General features: G+C 42.1%; 1 protein-coding gene across 3 annotated transcripts in view; it reads right to left on the reverse strand.

Annotated features, from left to right (window-relative positions):
- Positions 1 to 16284, reverse strand: part of THBS4 (thrombospondin 4) — a 40291-nt gene that overhangs the window by 12516 nt on the left and 11491 nt on the right. For all 3 annotated transcript variants that reach the window (XM_039384391.1, XM_027717198.2, XM_039384389.1), the window contains exons 5-10: positions 10777 to 10859; positions 10147 to 10198; positions 8629 to 8801; positions 5407 to 5544; positions 4971 to 5048; positions 1275 to 1427 (exon numbers count right to left, since the gene is read on the reverse strand). In XM_039384391.1, coding sequence (XP_039240325.1) covers positions 1275 to 1427; positions 4971 to 5048; positions 5407 to 5544; positions 8629 to 8801; positions 10147 to 10198; positions 10777 to 10859 — 677 coding nt within the window. The remainder of the gene's footprint in view (positions 1 to 1274; positions 1428 to 4970; positions 5049 to 5406; positions 5545 to 8628; positions 8802 to 10146; positions 10199 to 10776; positions 10860 to 16284) is intronic.

Below are 16284 nucleotides of genomic sequence, written 5' to 3' on the forward strand. Positions count from 1 at the left end.
CTGATATATCATTATCATAAATTTCACCTATACAAAGCATGTGTCATTCTAGCTTTGGGTGGTCTTGGGGGTCTTCTACGACCCTCAGTTACTGTCCTTTAAATGAACTTTTTGGTGCTCATGCACAGTTATAACATGTACGTGTAATTTTCCAGTCTCTTGAGCCAATCTGTTCTGTTTAAGTTTGATGATCAGAACATATTGCATTCTATCAGTACATCTCGACATATCCTGCATTTTATAGCTGTGTAAGCTGTAGTTAGAATTAACTAGTTCTAAACCTCCTTTGTTCAACTACAGATTTATGTTCTGATTTTATCTCCTTACTTGCTTAGATCAAATTCTCCTATATCAATGAGATGACTGTGTTTTGCTCAGTATCTCAAGAACTAGAGGAAGTTTTAAGAGAAAACTATTGACATTTACTAAGTTGGCATCAGCAAAGGAAGTGCATTTGCACACAAGTTTCTCCTAGCCAATTAAATTGGTACTGTTTCAAACCAATTCCTAATCTCTGTGAAAGATATATGTATAAAACTGCATGTCAAACTCTGGCCTCCCCTTAAATCAAGGACTTGCCTCTAATACAAGTATCTAGGAATCTTTCCATTACAGCATGGACTTAAAATATCCTGGATTCTTCTTTTTTGAAATAGATGTACTTAAAAATGAGACCAAAGCAAGTGCCAGCAAAAGTATGCACAGCATCCAAAGTTAGGACATGGGATTAGTCTCTTGCTTCCCCTTGCTAGCTGGAAAAACTAAGTAATATACTTCAGTCAGACTCGTACAATAGCAGTTCATATGCCACTTGGTGCCCCTCTGCTCCTGCAGCTGATTAAGCACAGTACAGCCTACCTGTGCCTAGAATCTGTGATCTCACTTGGAAAAATATCATCTCTATCCCCTGGCAAATACAGGCATGTTGACTATGCAGACAGGATCCCTACTCACAGCTACGTAGCTAAGCACCAGGAGAGGAATTTGTCCTTGTGATGTCTTCTGTAGAGTGACACTTGACAGTTTCTTCTGAGGAGGCTACAGAAAGTCTACAAAAGCCATTCCCAAAGACCTAATTACAAATACAATACACAAGTATGTCTGCTTTACAGACAGGCGGCAAGAACAAACCAATGGCAAGATACCTGGTCTGGGCCAGTGAGCCACAATCTAGTAAAATATCCAACTGTTTAAAATGACCACAAAGACTTTCTCAGTTCCAGCTGAGAAAAGGCTATTTTTCACTGGACAAATGCATGAATTTATGAACTCACAATACACGTCACCTCTCCTCTCCTCTCCTCAATACAACGGGCATGGATGCTGCATGGATTGAGGGCTCGATTTCTGCAGCTCCGTTCAGCCTGGCATCCCCTGATTTGGTCTCCTGTATATCCTGGTTTGCATTGGCCACAGTGGTAAGACCCCTGTAAGAACAAAAAATTAGCAGCCAGCCTTTTAACAGGAATTTTTTTCTTTTTAAAACATGCACAAGAGCGAGATTCACATCACACTGCTTACACTGTGCAAGTGTAGTTTTTCATTGCTTGAGGCCCCTTGCACTGTGAACAAACTTTATTTTCCATGTGAAAGTGATGTTTCACTCCCACAGTGCATCCTGGAACACACACTCAACTCTTATTTAGATCAGCCTTTTGTTAAGCCAGAGAAAAGTCATGTAGCAGCAAAAGCTTCTTCATGATGCCTTGTCCCTGCCAGCATCACTCTGAGCCACTTCCAGGTGGCTGAAACTTTGTGTAAAACTCTAAGTAGCACCTGATTAATCATACTGGATGATCTTATTTCAGTGTAAACCACACCCATCAGTTTATTTGAACTCAACTGGGCACAACTTTTAATCGAAGAGAGATAATAAAGTTCATCATGTGTTTGGCCTATTTTATTTCATTTTTTAAACTTACGTGTTTTTAAATCAATTTGAGCTAAATTGTTTTCTTCAGAAAAGAACTCTGTAGTTGAAGACAGTCATCCTCACTTACATTGAAATAAGAACATTCACGTAACTTTTTGCAGTGGTTTACCTAGACACATACATATATACTTTATATTTGTGCCCTCTCTCGTGTAAATGAGCATAAAGTTGCTAAGCCAAGGAATCTCATTATGTTCTGGGACAATAATCATATGAGATATAAACAGATAGATGCAATAAGTTGAGGTCTTCTTTAGGCATCTAATATGCCTTTTGTCTCTGTCTGATATATTTGTAGACTTGTAACTTATGAAATAAAAGTTAATTAAAGAAAACAATCTTTTTACCTTATAGAGAATAACTATTTTTTGACATGTCAAGGAACAGAAATGGGCAGAGCTCTGACAAACATGTGCATCTACCCCTTTGTGAAACTGAGGTCATTCACACAACTTCATTCTTCACATACAAAGTCTGTTGGAGGAACTGTCAGGACTGTCCTATTCCATCCTCATAGAGAAATCTATTTACTACTCAGACAGGCATTATTTTTGTCCTCTAATCCTAACTTCATTACAAATTTTAACTCTGTGCTGCCTGCATGCTTTCAGGATGAAGACAAAATATACTGACGACTGAAGAGTAAAATAGTCCTTGAACCATGCAAATGGTATGGCCTATATAAAACACACCAGCCCGTCCACTTTATCCTAATGGACACTGGGATAGTATTTTCTGAAGTCTGATGAATTTGCTCAGTATATTCTGTCCTTTATCAAGCCCAGGTATGCATTAAAATAGCCTTTAAGGCAGCACTTCCAGACCAAACTGTTTCTGAAGGGAGACAGGATTAGAAACCCCACGTTGCTCTGTTTTGACAGATGGCAGGACACTTGGTGCCTACCCTTTGCAGACAGGGCCTGATGGCTTCCTGAAGATGACTAGTCATGTCTAGTCATGCAGCAAGATACAACATGTGTCAGTAGATGTTCTAGATACTAAAAAAAGAGACAAACATACTGAACAGTGAAAGCAGTCCTAAGAAATCTAGGTTGTTCACAAGGAAAGCTAACACTGAACACAAATGGCAGCCTAAGTAATACCTTGCTGCAGAAAGGACCACCTTTACACCTGAAGGATACTTCCAACCCTTCTCTTGCTATGAAGAAAGACTGTAGCATATACAGGATAACCTGAGGATCAGGCCCAGCCAGCATGGGTTTATAAAAGGCAGGTCATGCTTGACCAACCTGATCTTCTCCTATGACAGGGTGACCCATGTAGTGGATGAGGGAAAGGCTGCGGATGTTATCTGCCTAGATTTCAGTAAAGCCTTTGACTTTATGCTGTCTCCCACAGCATTCCCCAGGAGAAACCTACAGCTGATGGCTTGGACAGATGTGGTCTTCAGTTGGTAAAAAGCTCTCTGGATGGTTAAGCCCAGAGAGTGGTGCTGAATGGAATTACATCCAGCTGGTAGTCCCCCAGGGCTCAACACTGGGGCCAGTCCTGCTTAACATCTTTATCAGTGATCAGGATGAGGGGATCAAGTGCACCCTCAGTCAGTTTGCCGGTGACACCAAACTGGGCAGGAGTCTCGATTTGTTGGAGGTTAGGAAGGCTCTGCAGAGGCATCTGGACAGGCTGGATCCGTGAGCTGAGGCCAATGGTCAACAAGGCCCACTGGTAGGTCCCACACTTGGGTCATAACAACCCCAGGCAGTGCTACAGGCTGGGGAGGAGTGGCTGCAAAGCTGTCCAGGGGAAAAGGACCTGGGGGTGCTGGTTGACAGTGGCTGAACAAGAGCCAGCAGTGTGCCCAGGTGGCCAAGAAGGCCAGTGAAATCCTGTCTTGTATCAGAAACAGTGCGGCCAGCAAGACCAGAGCAGTGATTGTCCCTCTGTACTCAGCACTGGTGAGATCACACCTCAAATTCTGTGTTCGGCTGTGGGCCCTTCACCACAAGAAGGACATTGAGGCACTGGAGTGTTTCTAGAGAAGGGCAATGGAGCTGGTGAAAGGGCTGGAGCAAAGTCTTACAAGGAGTGGCTGAGGGAGCTGGAGGCATTTAGCCTTGGAGAAAAGAGGGCTCAGGGGAGGCCTTATCACTCTCTACAACGACCTTAAAGGAGGTTGTAACAAGGTGGTGGTCAGTTTTTTCTCCCAAGTAATAGGTGATACGACAAGAAGAAATAGCCTCAAGTTGCACTACAGGAGATTGAGTATTAGGAAGAATTTCTTCACAAAAGGGATTGTCACGCATCGGAACAGGCTGCCCAGAGAAGTGGTAGAATCGCTATCCTTGGAAGTATTAAAAAAAAGAGTGGATATGGCACTTGGGGAAATGGTTTTGTGGTGGGCTTGGCAGTGCTGGGTTAACAGTTGGACTCAATGATCTTTAGGGTATTTTCTAACCTAAATGATTCTACGATTATGTTATTCTTGCTTCATAGCATTAATGTGGTTGTATGCCCCTTTTATTGGATCCTAACATCTTTCAAACCATTCCTACTTCTGCTATGCTTGCTTTCCTGGATTTAATATCTATGGATATTAAAAATATTGTACCAATTGCGGCTCTCCTCTTTTCCATTTATTTAGAGGGATATCTGGTACTGTATACCTAACCTGATGAATTGAAGACATTACTCCTATAAAGAGAGCACTCAGGGGAACAGCTTGCTGCAGCAGTTCCCAGGTGGGAAGAAATGAGAGTAAGAAAAGTTTTAATCTTTCAGAGGCTGTTCCTTGCAATGACATACTCACAAACACAAAAAACTGGGTAGTATGGAGAGAAGAGTCCTGCCATTCTTCAGGGAAAGTGATAAAATACAATTCAGATGGATGTGTTAATGACAAATCAAGTATTGATTTTTTACTGTTAGCCAGGAAAAGATGAAGGGATTCTTTGATTTATATGAAGCCAAGAAACAAATTATATTATTCAGCTCTTCAATCAGACGTATAAATCCAATCCTAGCCTCATAAAATTTTAAAACAATCAGTTTTTTAAAGCTGAATGAAAAAGACGCTTACCAAAGTGTTTATGCAATGAGAATTCGGAACGCAGACTCCAAGTCCATCATTCTGACATTCATCAATGTCTAAGCAGACCTAGCAATAAACCAAATCAACAAATAATAAAAACAATGTCAATTTGAGACTGAAGTCTGAAGAAGAGACACTAAAATTTAAGACTAGAAAAGAGACATAGCCTGTCCTGAAACTGCTCTCAGAATGGCACAGACACACCCTTAGGACAGCAGTCCAAATCTGAAGAGACACTGTGATACAGAAAATTTCAACTTTAGGATGTGCTGTGGTTCACCCACAAGAGTTTAGATAAAAACAATGTTCCTATTGTAGGGTGCTACAGGAACATGCAAAAAAATTTACAGTAAAATATAGATGCACTGCTGATATAAAACCAGCACCTTGCAATGGCAGTTGTCACAGGGATGCTGCCACTCACCTGCTTATTGCTCTTGGCATAGCTGATTCCTATCCCTTGCATGGTTTGTCCTGTATATCCTGGAGGACAGGTCTCACATTGGAAACCTGGAGCAGTGTTCACACATCGCACTCCAGGGAAGCAAGGGTTGTAACGGCACTGCAATGAGAAAAATGAACCGAGCACATGTTTGTGCTTCAGTAACATCCAGACTCTGACTAAATCCACAGCCCTCTCACCAAAGACAGTGCTACAAGCAATGTCTGTATGTCATCTGTTCAGAGACAGCTTACAGAGAAAATCATCTCTGCAGGTATTTCTGACCTCAGCAAGTCTTTGGCTATCTCTGTAATTTAAGTAACATTTGCAATCTTCTATTACGGCCTGTAGTTGATGTCTTAAGCTCTCATCCTCAATCTTTCCTTTGGCTGGACAGGTTCAGACCCCTTGGAGGCTGAAAGCCCCCCAGAAGTCTCCAGACCACAATATAAGGAAAGCTTCATAACTCCAACCCTCCAAACAGTCCTGTGGTTTTTTTTGGTACACAGAAGTCGCAGCAGCATTTTCCTTCATTTATATTTGTGCAAATCCCACAGCCAGAAGGAAACCAAACATGAACCAGATAAGCAGGGATGTGTCAGGAGCACCCACATGCTTCTAGAATGGAGGCCCATGGAGAATGGAGGCACTTGTTCCAAAATATCATATGTCCACAAATCACCCTTGGCCTGAAGGCACCATTCACTTCATTGCCTTATGCAGTCTTACAGAACAGCTGTGACTGATTTCACTGAACTGGTGGGTGCCAGTTTGGAAAGCACATCTCACATTGCTGCCTTTCCAACATCAACACTAGCTGCTAGGTAACATTTATAAGAGTACTGCAAATATCAACATGCCATCATGCTGCATTAGACGGGCTCAAAGACAACAATAAATGAGAAACATGAGAAAAAAATATAGAAGAGGTTTAAAAATATGCTTTTTTCCCCCCTTCCATTGCTAACAGAAGAACATCTGCAAGGAGGAAGAACGAACCAGACAATATTCACCTACAAGAGACATACAACTTGTAGCCAAACACACACACACAAGCAGGAAAAGGTATGTTTAATATCCAAGGGTGTTTGACAGAAATGTTTGTTAGAAGTAGATCTGTAAGTAATGTAAGGGAAATGTAAAACCTAGGACAGACATTTTGTGCTCCTTATTTTGCTGTGAATTTTTTATTGCAGGCAGCAGAGGGCACCCAAAGTACACAGCACACAGAGCAGAGCTGCTGCTCCGGAGATACCAGGCACTAGCACAGCAAAGTAATGTCTTTAAACTGATAACGAATTAGGGAGTGTACCACAGAGATGCTAACAGCCTCAGAGAAAATGATGGCAGCTCTTAGTGAGGAATCTTCTAGATTTGTCTTTATCAGAATTCATACATGAACTTATTTTTAAATACCTGGTACGAGGAAGTGCACAAATAGTTCATTCAGTAGAAAAATGCTCTCCCAGAAGAGATTACTAAAAAGCTTTTAAAACAATTTACTTTCCTTCAGAGTCTTAGTTAACTCAGGAAAACAAGTAACATGACACATCCCCTCTAATTAGACAATTCAAAATTATTGCCATTCATTGCTTCTTTATTTCTCCCTGCGTAACTGTAAGTAAAAACCTAGCTGCTAAAGTAGGTATTTACTCTTGAACAAAACCACTTCAGACTAGGTGGTAATTTTAGTAGCACATAAAGACCTCATGTAAGCAAGTCTGTATCTCTATAACACCATTTTGGCAAAATTTCCTTGCTATTTCTAATCTGAGATCCGATCTGTCATGTGGAGTGGTGGCAGGAAGATGAAGGCACATCAACCTCCTGTGGCAGAGCCTGACTGCTCACAGGAAACCATGTTAATATCAAGTCACTATAAACCAGTCTCAGTCTGTTTTCCCATCACTGCTGTAACGGGTAGAGTTGCTCCAACCCTGAAAAGAGCAGAGGAGACTATTGCCATGCTCTGCCTCAGTCTGCAAATAGCTCAGGAGGTGAAGCCTATCCTGTACTGATGGGCTCCACCCAGGCTGGCTTCAGTCTCTCACCATAGCTGTCTGTGGCATGAAACTCATAGCACAGTTGTCTTGGTTTCACCACTTGCCTTCACATTTCAGAGCTGCACCTCCATTTTTCTACACCTTCTGTTGCAGCAGACACAGTTCATGCCATGTGAGGCAAAACAAGACACATTGCCTCCAGCTCAGGAAATGGCCACACTCAACCCACTTTCCCCCCCAGTGTTTTTCACAGACAGAAACAGGACATCCTCCTTGGTGATGGCCTACAGGAAGGAGCAAATCAAAGCAGCAGTCAAAGCACATCTTGGAATTGCTTTTGCTGTTTTACATCATTATTCTGGTACATTGCTAGTACTGTGTTATCCGCAGGCACAGTTTATGACCTCATTGTGCTGGTTCCCTGGTCTACTACATCCAGGTGCTTTTCCACGAAAATTACTGAAGAGTAATGTCAAAAATCATCACACAGAAAAACTGCAGTGAACCTGTAAGTGGTTTTGTTATTTCTGTGCCACATTCCAGTTAACACAGGGGTTTTTTAATCATTTAAGAGACTGTAAAATTTATTAACTCAGTCCTCAATACAAGCAAGCTCTGAACTTCTAATATATAGCACAAGAAAAAAATAGATTTAAGTCAGCATTACTGGATTTCAACACAAACAAAGAAGCAAAAGGAACAATGACAATAAATGTTTATTTTCTTTCATAGACTTTTAATGTAAGGCTGAAAAGATGGGTCCAGTTTGGGTTGAAGAGAACATTTTGGTCTTCAAGGCATGAGTACGAATGTGTCAGGAGCATGACAATTTAAAGAAGCAAAGCTCAATTTGACAAGTGCTTCTGCAGTCTATAACACAAGCTACTGCAACTTCTTGTGGAATAGAAACAACTATATCAAAAGTTCATTTTGTCTGGTTTTAATTTGGCGTTTTTTTCCAAACATTAAATTCTTTTAAGTGACTTCTCAACTAACCAGAGTATTTCAAGTTTTTACACATATAACCTCCATAAAGTTGCAGCAACAGCAAAATAGAGATATAGAATCAAATCAGAATGAATTAATATTCACTGTGCAAGCAGTCAGCAAATGCTGAAGACAGCAAGTACTAGCAATGCATTGATATATATGAAAAATTTGTTTGTTTGGGTTTTAATTCACTGAAAGTCTTTTATTTTACCTCATCAATATCTGAGCACGTAATTCCATTTCCTGTGAGTCCTTCAGGGCAGGGCCCACATTGAAATCCTTCTGCTGTCTCCACGCACCTCACTCCCCTGAAGCAGGAATTAACTTCACATTTGGGTTTAGGGCGCCTAGGAAGCTGAGTTGGAAAACTCACAGTTCCCAAACCTTTAATGCAGAAAGAACAACTGTTTCAGTGACTGAAAGAAACATCCATTGTGGCTTTCAGCTGGCAAGCATTCTGAAGAAATCTCCAAGACACTTTGTGTCTCTGCACTGTGCTGTGGCTGAAGAGACTTTACACTGGGAATGGCCCAGGAGCTTGCTGTGTCCACAACCAGGGGAAATTGATGCTATTTTTTTAGGTCCACGTGCTACCAGGGGAAATTGATGCTATTTTTTTAGGTCCAGGTGCTTCTCCTGGCTACACATGGGAGTCCTCCTGCTAGGTTAGTCCCAGCACAGATCTGCTGCTGGCCAGGGGAAAAAACTCTGAAAGCCTGTGATCTCAGATGGCCCAAGGGACTCAAGTATGAGGGTAGAAGTATAAGGCATTTCTCTGGCTAAATCAGCAACACAACCACTTCATAAGAAAAACAAGGTTGTGGTTTCACAACAGCATCTCTGAAAGTCTACAAATAAGAATAATAAGGAAGCAGCAGCTGGCAGCCCACAAACACCGCAGGAATATGCATGTACATTAGTTTCGGTGCACAGAGAGCAGCCCAAGGTTTTCTGAGACTCTGGCAGATGCCGAACCTTGGTAGGGATGTATGCAGGATTTAGACTTTTTCTTTGACACTCACACATATGGGTTATCCTGCCTAGAGCTCAACTTGAGTTTTGATGAGGCTTACAGACTAGGAGAAATCAAGTAAAAGGTCTAATGCATTTAAGACCTTTCGTCCCACCCAGGAAGAGAGTATATTGGTTTTTTTATGACTGTATGCATGTCCTGATTGTCAGTCTAATGCATTTAAGACCTTTCGTCCCACCCATGGAAAAATAATTATTTCTTTCACTTAGAGAAAAAATCATGACCACCTTTTTGGGTCTTACTGGTGTTAACCAGGGACTGCCTCCTCAGAATCAGATGAACTTCAGGTGGACTGCATAGGATCTTCCTCAGACTGACAACACCAGCTAGAGCAGAACATGATTCCCCCCTTGTCCTTCTACTAAGATTGTGCATGAGATACCTGGGAGACAATGGCTCCCTCCACAGGAACATGTGGCATAGCTTTGTGGCAGAGCAAGAATTGACAGTACAGCCTGAGTAACACTTTTTGGTTTAGTGGTGCTTTATCCTCCAATAAGTGAGTGTCTGGGCTATGGAAGCTTTTTCCTCTAATGAAAATCTATTTTAAATTTGTGTTCAATACATCTAGAACTTTGGACACAGTATTTTTAAAAAAATACTTCTTAGAAACTACATAAAGCTAACCCAATCAATACCAGTTTTAAAACAACTGTGCATCTCATCTGAATTAGAGGCCTTAACAGGAATACTTACCACATGCTTGGCACTCAGCTATGGTATTTCTCAGAAATGTTGTTTCTTTGACCTTGAGAATATAGAAAAAAACCCATTATTTGGGTACAGGCAGTTCCAGTATGCACCTGGCTGCAAGAAAAACCATTATTCCCCAAGATGCCGCTCAAACCATGCAACATAGGTAATCTATCTCAAATGAGATGCTCTTCATACTCCATAAAATTAAGGATAGTGATAATGGATGTACTTCAGTTCAGCCTTCGTCAACAGGACCCTTAAGAATTACATATTTAACCAAAGGATGCCACCAGCAATTCCAGTTCTGATACCCACAAGAAATTGAAACAAATGCAATTTCAGTTCTGTGCAATGGACCTACTACTATCTAACAGTGGGCTAGGATGGCTGCTCTAGTTCCTTAAGACACAAAATTTTCTGGATCTGAAAAAGCAAGTCCCCTACACTCCCACATTCAATGATTCTCCATAGCACAGAGTACCAGGACTTATATAGTTATTTCTTCTCCATTGTGTCACGCCTTCAAGGCAATGGACTCTACACAGGAGTTTACTGCTCACATGAATTCTGCACTGACTCTATCAAAGGGGCACGCTTGGGATATTTCACACTGAAGCCTTTATACAGTACCTGTTGTCTGAGAAGGTCTTTCACATCAGCCAGTATTTGGTTCATCTGCATCATCTGACCCATTAGCTGCCTACTATAATCACCTGTAGGGAAACAGCAATGAAAAAGAGTGCAAAACATAACTCTCTTTCATTTGCCATGGTAATTTCTGAGATATAAGACGGAAACCCCATGAAGAGCCAAGGAGGACAGACATTACCATTATTTAAGCCCTGCAGGAGTCACCACAGCAAACACAGTATTTATCTCAACTTTTTATAGTGTAATTTGCATGAACTCAAGGCTTTTCTGGAACTGAACTTCATGTATACCAGAGAAACAGATAAAGCAGAAACCTCTCCACAGAGAGAAAAACAAGATTGTGATTTCTCTACCATTATTTCAGTGTCAAGGTTCTCTAGGGCAACTAATGCCACCAGTGTTACTCGTTCCCCCTAGACCAGCAACCTTATTTCAGTATTTCAAGATTGGATATCTGTGATAATTCATCTGGGGGAGGAGGACAAGGCTGGGGCAGGAAGTATATGTACATACAATGGGGAGACACCCTGCATAAGTGCATTCCACATCACCACAACTGATTAGTAGATATTTTTTGAAGTGGAGTTACCCAGATTTCTGAGCAAGTTCAGTGGAAAGCTCTGACCACCCACCAACAGCACCTGCACTGAAAAACAGTGCTTTTAGTAACTACAACAGTCATTTGGCTTTTCTTCTGAAAGGCAGCTCATCACACTGTACACAAGTTTCACGGCTGCATTTGCTCCTGGTGGGTGCAGAGTTTGTATGGACTCACAAAACTCAACACACTATCCAGAAGAGGGTCACAAGGATGGTGAAGGGTCTGGAGGGGAAGCTGTGTGAGCAGTGGCTGCAGTCACTTGGTCTGTTCAGCCTGGAGAAGAGGAGACTGAGAAGAGACCTCATTGCAGTCTACAACTTCCTCCTGAGGGGAAGTGGAGAGACAGACACTGACCTCTTCTCTGTGGTGACCAGTGACAGAATCCGAGGGAATGGCCTGAAGTTGTGTCAGGGGAGGTTTAGGTTGGATATTAGAAGAAGGTTCTTCACCCAAAGGGTGTTTGGATACTGGAACAGGCTCCCCAGGGAAGTGGTCACAGCATCTAGCCTGACTGAGTTCAAGAAGCGTTTGGACAATGCTCTCAGACACATGGTGTGACTCTTGGGGATGCTCCTGTGCAGGACCAGGAAATGGACTCAATGATCCTTGTGGGTCCCTTCCAACTCAGAATATTCTGTGATTCTATGAACGCACACCAAAACAATTTCTCAATACTAAGTAACGAAAAGACCTCTAAGACAGACCAACAGTTACATCTGTAATGAGCCATAAGAGAAGAACCAGAGTCAATCCAAGATCTTCACGAGAGACCTGTTAAATGAAATAGTGATTTTGAGCCAGTGACAGAGGAGAAGCAGAGAGCATGTTTAGCACAGTAGCTTGTAATTCCTTCTATTTGTTAATTACTTCTGAGTTTGTACCTCTCTCAAGCAGATATTTGTTTACTTCTCTAAGTCTGTATTTAAAAACAAACTTTATAAATATATGCTCTTTCACACTCTAGGCAGGCAGGATATTTTGATATTATGCCCAATAGCTTCAGGGAGGTTTATTCACATGTTATTTTTGTGAGTACTGAAAGCTTATATGAAAAATGCTTCTCTTAATGTTTACCTCATTGTTTTGTACTTCAAAGCATGTCTAGCTGTTTCCAAACATTCTACTGGGAACTGTCCAACTCTCCAGATACTATGTTTTCTTCACTCCAGATTTTCTCATCAAAACACTGAACAAGTTTAAAGAGTCAGGAATCACCTATTCGAGAACCTGCCTCTGTTCTAGTCCCAACCTTGCCTTATTTTTATTTGGAGGACAGTGGAAGGATATAATATCACGGAAATTTCAGAATTCCATAGTGGAACCTGGCACACACCTGTTCTTGTTTTACTTGTTAGTTCTTTTTTTAAAACAAAGACTGGTTTAGGCATTATTGATTGAGATTTGCAAAAAATTCTCAAGATTTCAGATGCTTTTTGTTGGCTAGCACCTCAATCAAAATCAGATCTATTCTGCAGTTAAGTTTTGCAGACTGCTGAATGTTAAGGTGGACTAAACAGGTTATACTGTCATGAATTACATGTCCTATTTTGCAAATCTAGACAGCAGAGCAGAAACAGATGGCTATTCCTGGTTGGATTTTTTTCTCTTCCACTTAAAACCAATTCCAACAGTAGGCCCCACTTGCAGCAGAATGACCAGTGTTCAGGGATAAGAATTCAGAGATGCCTTTAAAGGAGCTGTCAGCCCAAAATATCTTGCAGGGTGGCTCTTCCCAGGAGGAAGCAAGTTAAAATACCAGCCTCAAGCTGTACAGATAACAGGTCCTACCATGTAGTCTCTCTCATCCACACTCCAGTCACTAAGGCAACTCCTCAGTTCAGCTAGTCATAGAATCATAGAATCATAGAATCATAGAATTGATTGGGTTGGAAAAGACCTCCGAGATCATCGAGTCCAACCCTTGGTCCAAATCCAGTCCATTTACTACATCATGGCACTCAGTGCCACGTCCAATCTGCGTTTAAAAATCTCCAGGGATGGTGAATCCACCACCTCCCTGGGCAGCCCATTCCAATGCCTGATTACTCTCTCTGTAAAAAATTTTCTCCTGATATCCAACTTAAATTTCCCCTGGCGGAGCTTAAGCCCGTGCCCCCTTGTCCTATTGCTGAGTGCCTGAGAGAAGAGACCAACCCCCACCCGGCTAGAACTTCCCTTCAGGTAGTTATAGACGGTGATGAGGTCACCTCTGAGCCTCCTCTTCTCCAGGCTAAACAACCCCAGCTCCCTCAGCCTCTCCCCCTAGGACTTATGCTCCAGTCCCTTCACCAGCCTTGTTGCTCTTCTCTGGACCCGCTCCAGCACCTCAATATCCTTTCTGAACTGAGGGGCCCAGAACTGGACACAGTACTCGAGGTGTGGCCTCACCAACGCAGAGTACAGGGGAAGGATCACTTCCCTGCTCCTGCTGGCCACGCTATTTTTGATACAGGACAAGATCCCATTGGCCTTCTTGGCCACCTGGGCACACTGTTGGCTCTTGTTGAGCTTCCTGTCAATTAGTACCCCCAGGTCCCTTTCTGCCTGGCTGCTTTCCAGCCACTCTGTGCCCAGCCTGTAGCACTGCAGGGGGTTGTTGTGACCAAAGTGCAGGACCCGGCACTTGGCTTTATTGAACTTCATCCCATTGGAATCAGCCCATCTCTCCAGTCTATCCAGATCCCTCTGCAGAGCCCTCCTGCCTTCCAGCAGGTCGACACTCCCTCCCAGTTTGGTGTCATCAGCAAATTTGCTGATGATGGACTCAATCCCCTCATCTAAATCATCAATAAAGATGTTAAACAGGACTGGACCCAACACAGACCCCTGGGGAACACCACTAGTGACCGGCCCTAGCTCCATACTCTGAGTCAGTAACAATATGAGTAACACAACAACTTTCATGGTAATAATTAAGTTCAGAGACAGCTCTGAAGTATTACTGTCCAACAGTGAACTGAAGTCCCTTGACATGCTCATTCTCTGTAAGACTGAAGTCATGTCAGGGAGCCACCCTGTCTTTCTCTTGCCAGGACTTCGTAGTACAGAATCATAAAATGGTTTGGTTTGGAAAAGACCTTTAAAGATCATGTAGTCCAATACCCTGGCCATGTCAGGAACATGTTTCACTTGACCAGACTGCTCAAAGCCCCATCTAGCCTGGCCTTCAACACTTCCTAATGGGGCATCAACAGCTTCTTCGGGCAACCTGTTCAAGTACAGGACCTTGGATTTAGAGCAGGCAACTACTTTCACTGCACTGCTAATTGGCCCAAGCAGGGCAAATGCACAGACGTGTAACTGCAGGCCACCATGAAATGCCTCAAAGATATTTCTTCTAGCTTTCTTGGGACCAATACTGGCTCAAGAAACACACTTGGCACACTCTGGCAAAGTCAGAATCCTGAAGTGTCATTGAAAGAGAATGATATTTGTAGAATCATAGAACATTCTGAGTTGGAAGGGACCCATAAGGATCATTGGGTCAAACTCCTGGCCCTCCATGGGACAACTCCAAGAATCACATCATGTGCCTGAGAGCATTGTCCAGCTTCTTGAACTCCGGAGGACTGTGGTTACTTGGCTAGAGATCCAGCCATGATTAAAGTATGGATGATGACTGACAAGAGAACAGTTTCCTGTCAGTCTATAATCCTCCACCAAAGAAGCTGTACATACAAGTTGCATGTGGAATTAGGAAGAGGCAGGTTCTAAGTAAACAGGAGGAGGTATCTCCTCAAACGTGATAACTTTCTTGCCAGGAGACAATCTTGACTGTGCATTCAAAACTGACAGGACAGATACACCGAAGAAAACATATTCAGTACAAAACACAGAGACTTCATCTCTGAGTTGAGAACTGTGAATAAAGTGAACTGCTGGAGAATAGGGGAGTATGCAGAGAAAACCACACTAAAACTCCACTCCCTTACACTCTTGCCCTTGGACCTATATCAACATACTGTCTCTAACAATAGACAGGTTAAAAGAATCTTTGGTCTTGTGCAACATAGCTAATTTTTTTTACACTTTCTCAGGTTCAGGCACCCTACACGAACCAGATAATCCCCAAAGATCCCTTCTGACCTGAATGATTTTGTGATGATTACATGCAGCATAGTAATCTCATCTACCAAACCTAGTGCATCTTACAATCTATTTTCCTACTCAAACAGAAGACCCAAATACACGGGTTCAACCTGCATCTGATCATCATATTCTCATCTACACTGCTTAGGTGTCTCAGCCTCACAGAGGGAATGCTGCTGCCAAAGCAGTGAGCAATAATCAGGCACACAGTGAAAGCCATGTACAGCTATTCAGGTCCAAGGATTTCCCAATTAATATGAAAGCACACACTTTTACCAAGATACATATGTCTCACACCGCTATACAGCTAAGCATTTGCATTCCAGCTTTTTCTGGCTGAAGGCAAAACTGTGGTTATCTGATATATTGCTCCCATAAAAGGGCATCATGAAGAACACACAAAGTGCAAGGCAGCTGAGCTAATATTGCTGTTGGAACATCTGAACCTTTTCCTTTGGTAAATTTGGTTACGTAAACTTTGAAGGTATTCATGTGAGTTGTCTTTTATTATTATTAATGATACTATTTCCACTTGAACGTTATAAGCAACTGAATTTGAGAGGCTAAGCCATGTGAAGGTAGCCACAAAGAGATGGTATTTGTCTGTATTGCTACCATTTGCATTATTGATTAGTGAGCAAAACGTTACAAATGAGAAAGCAGCTGTAACCTGGAACTTCATTCAGAGAGCTGTGAGATTTTGCAGAAGGAAACAGTGAATTACTCTGCCCTTCTGTGTTCAAATGCCTGTTGATTTAGTGAAAAAGAGAAAGTTGAGGATAAAACTCTGGGTTTTT

This window comes from Pipra filicauda, unplaced genomic scaffold (assembly GCF_003945595.2).
Source record: "Pipra filicauda isolate LSUMZ 115617 unplaced genomic scaffold, ASM394559v2 scaffold34_size3990699_pilon, whole genome shotgun sequence".
Classification (NCBI taxonomy): domain Eukaryota; kingdom Metazoa; phylum Chordata; class Aves; order Passeriformes; family Pipridae; genus Pipra; species Pipra filicauda.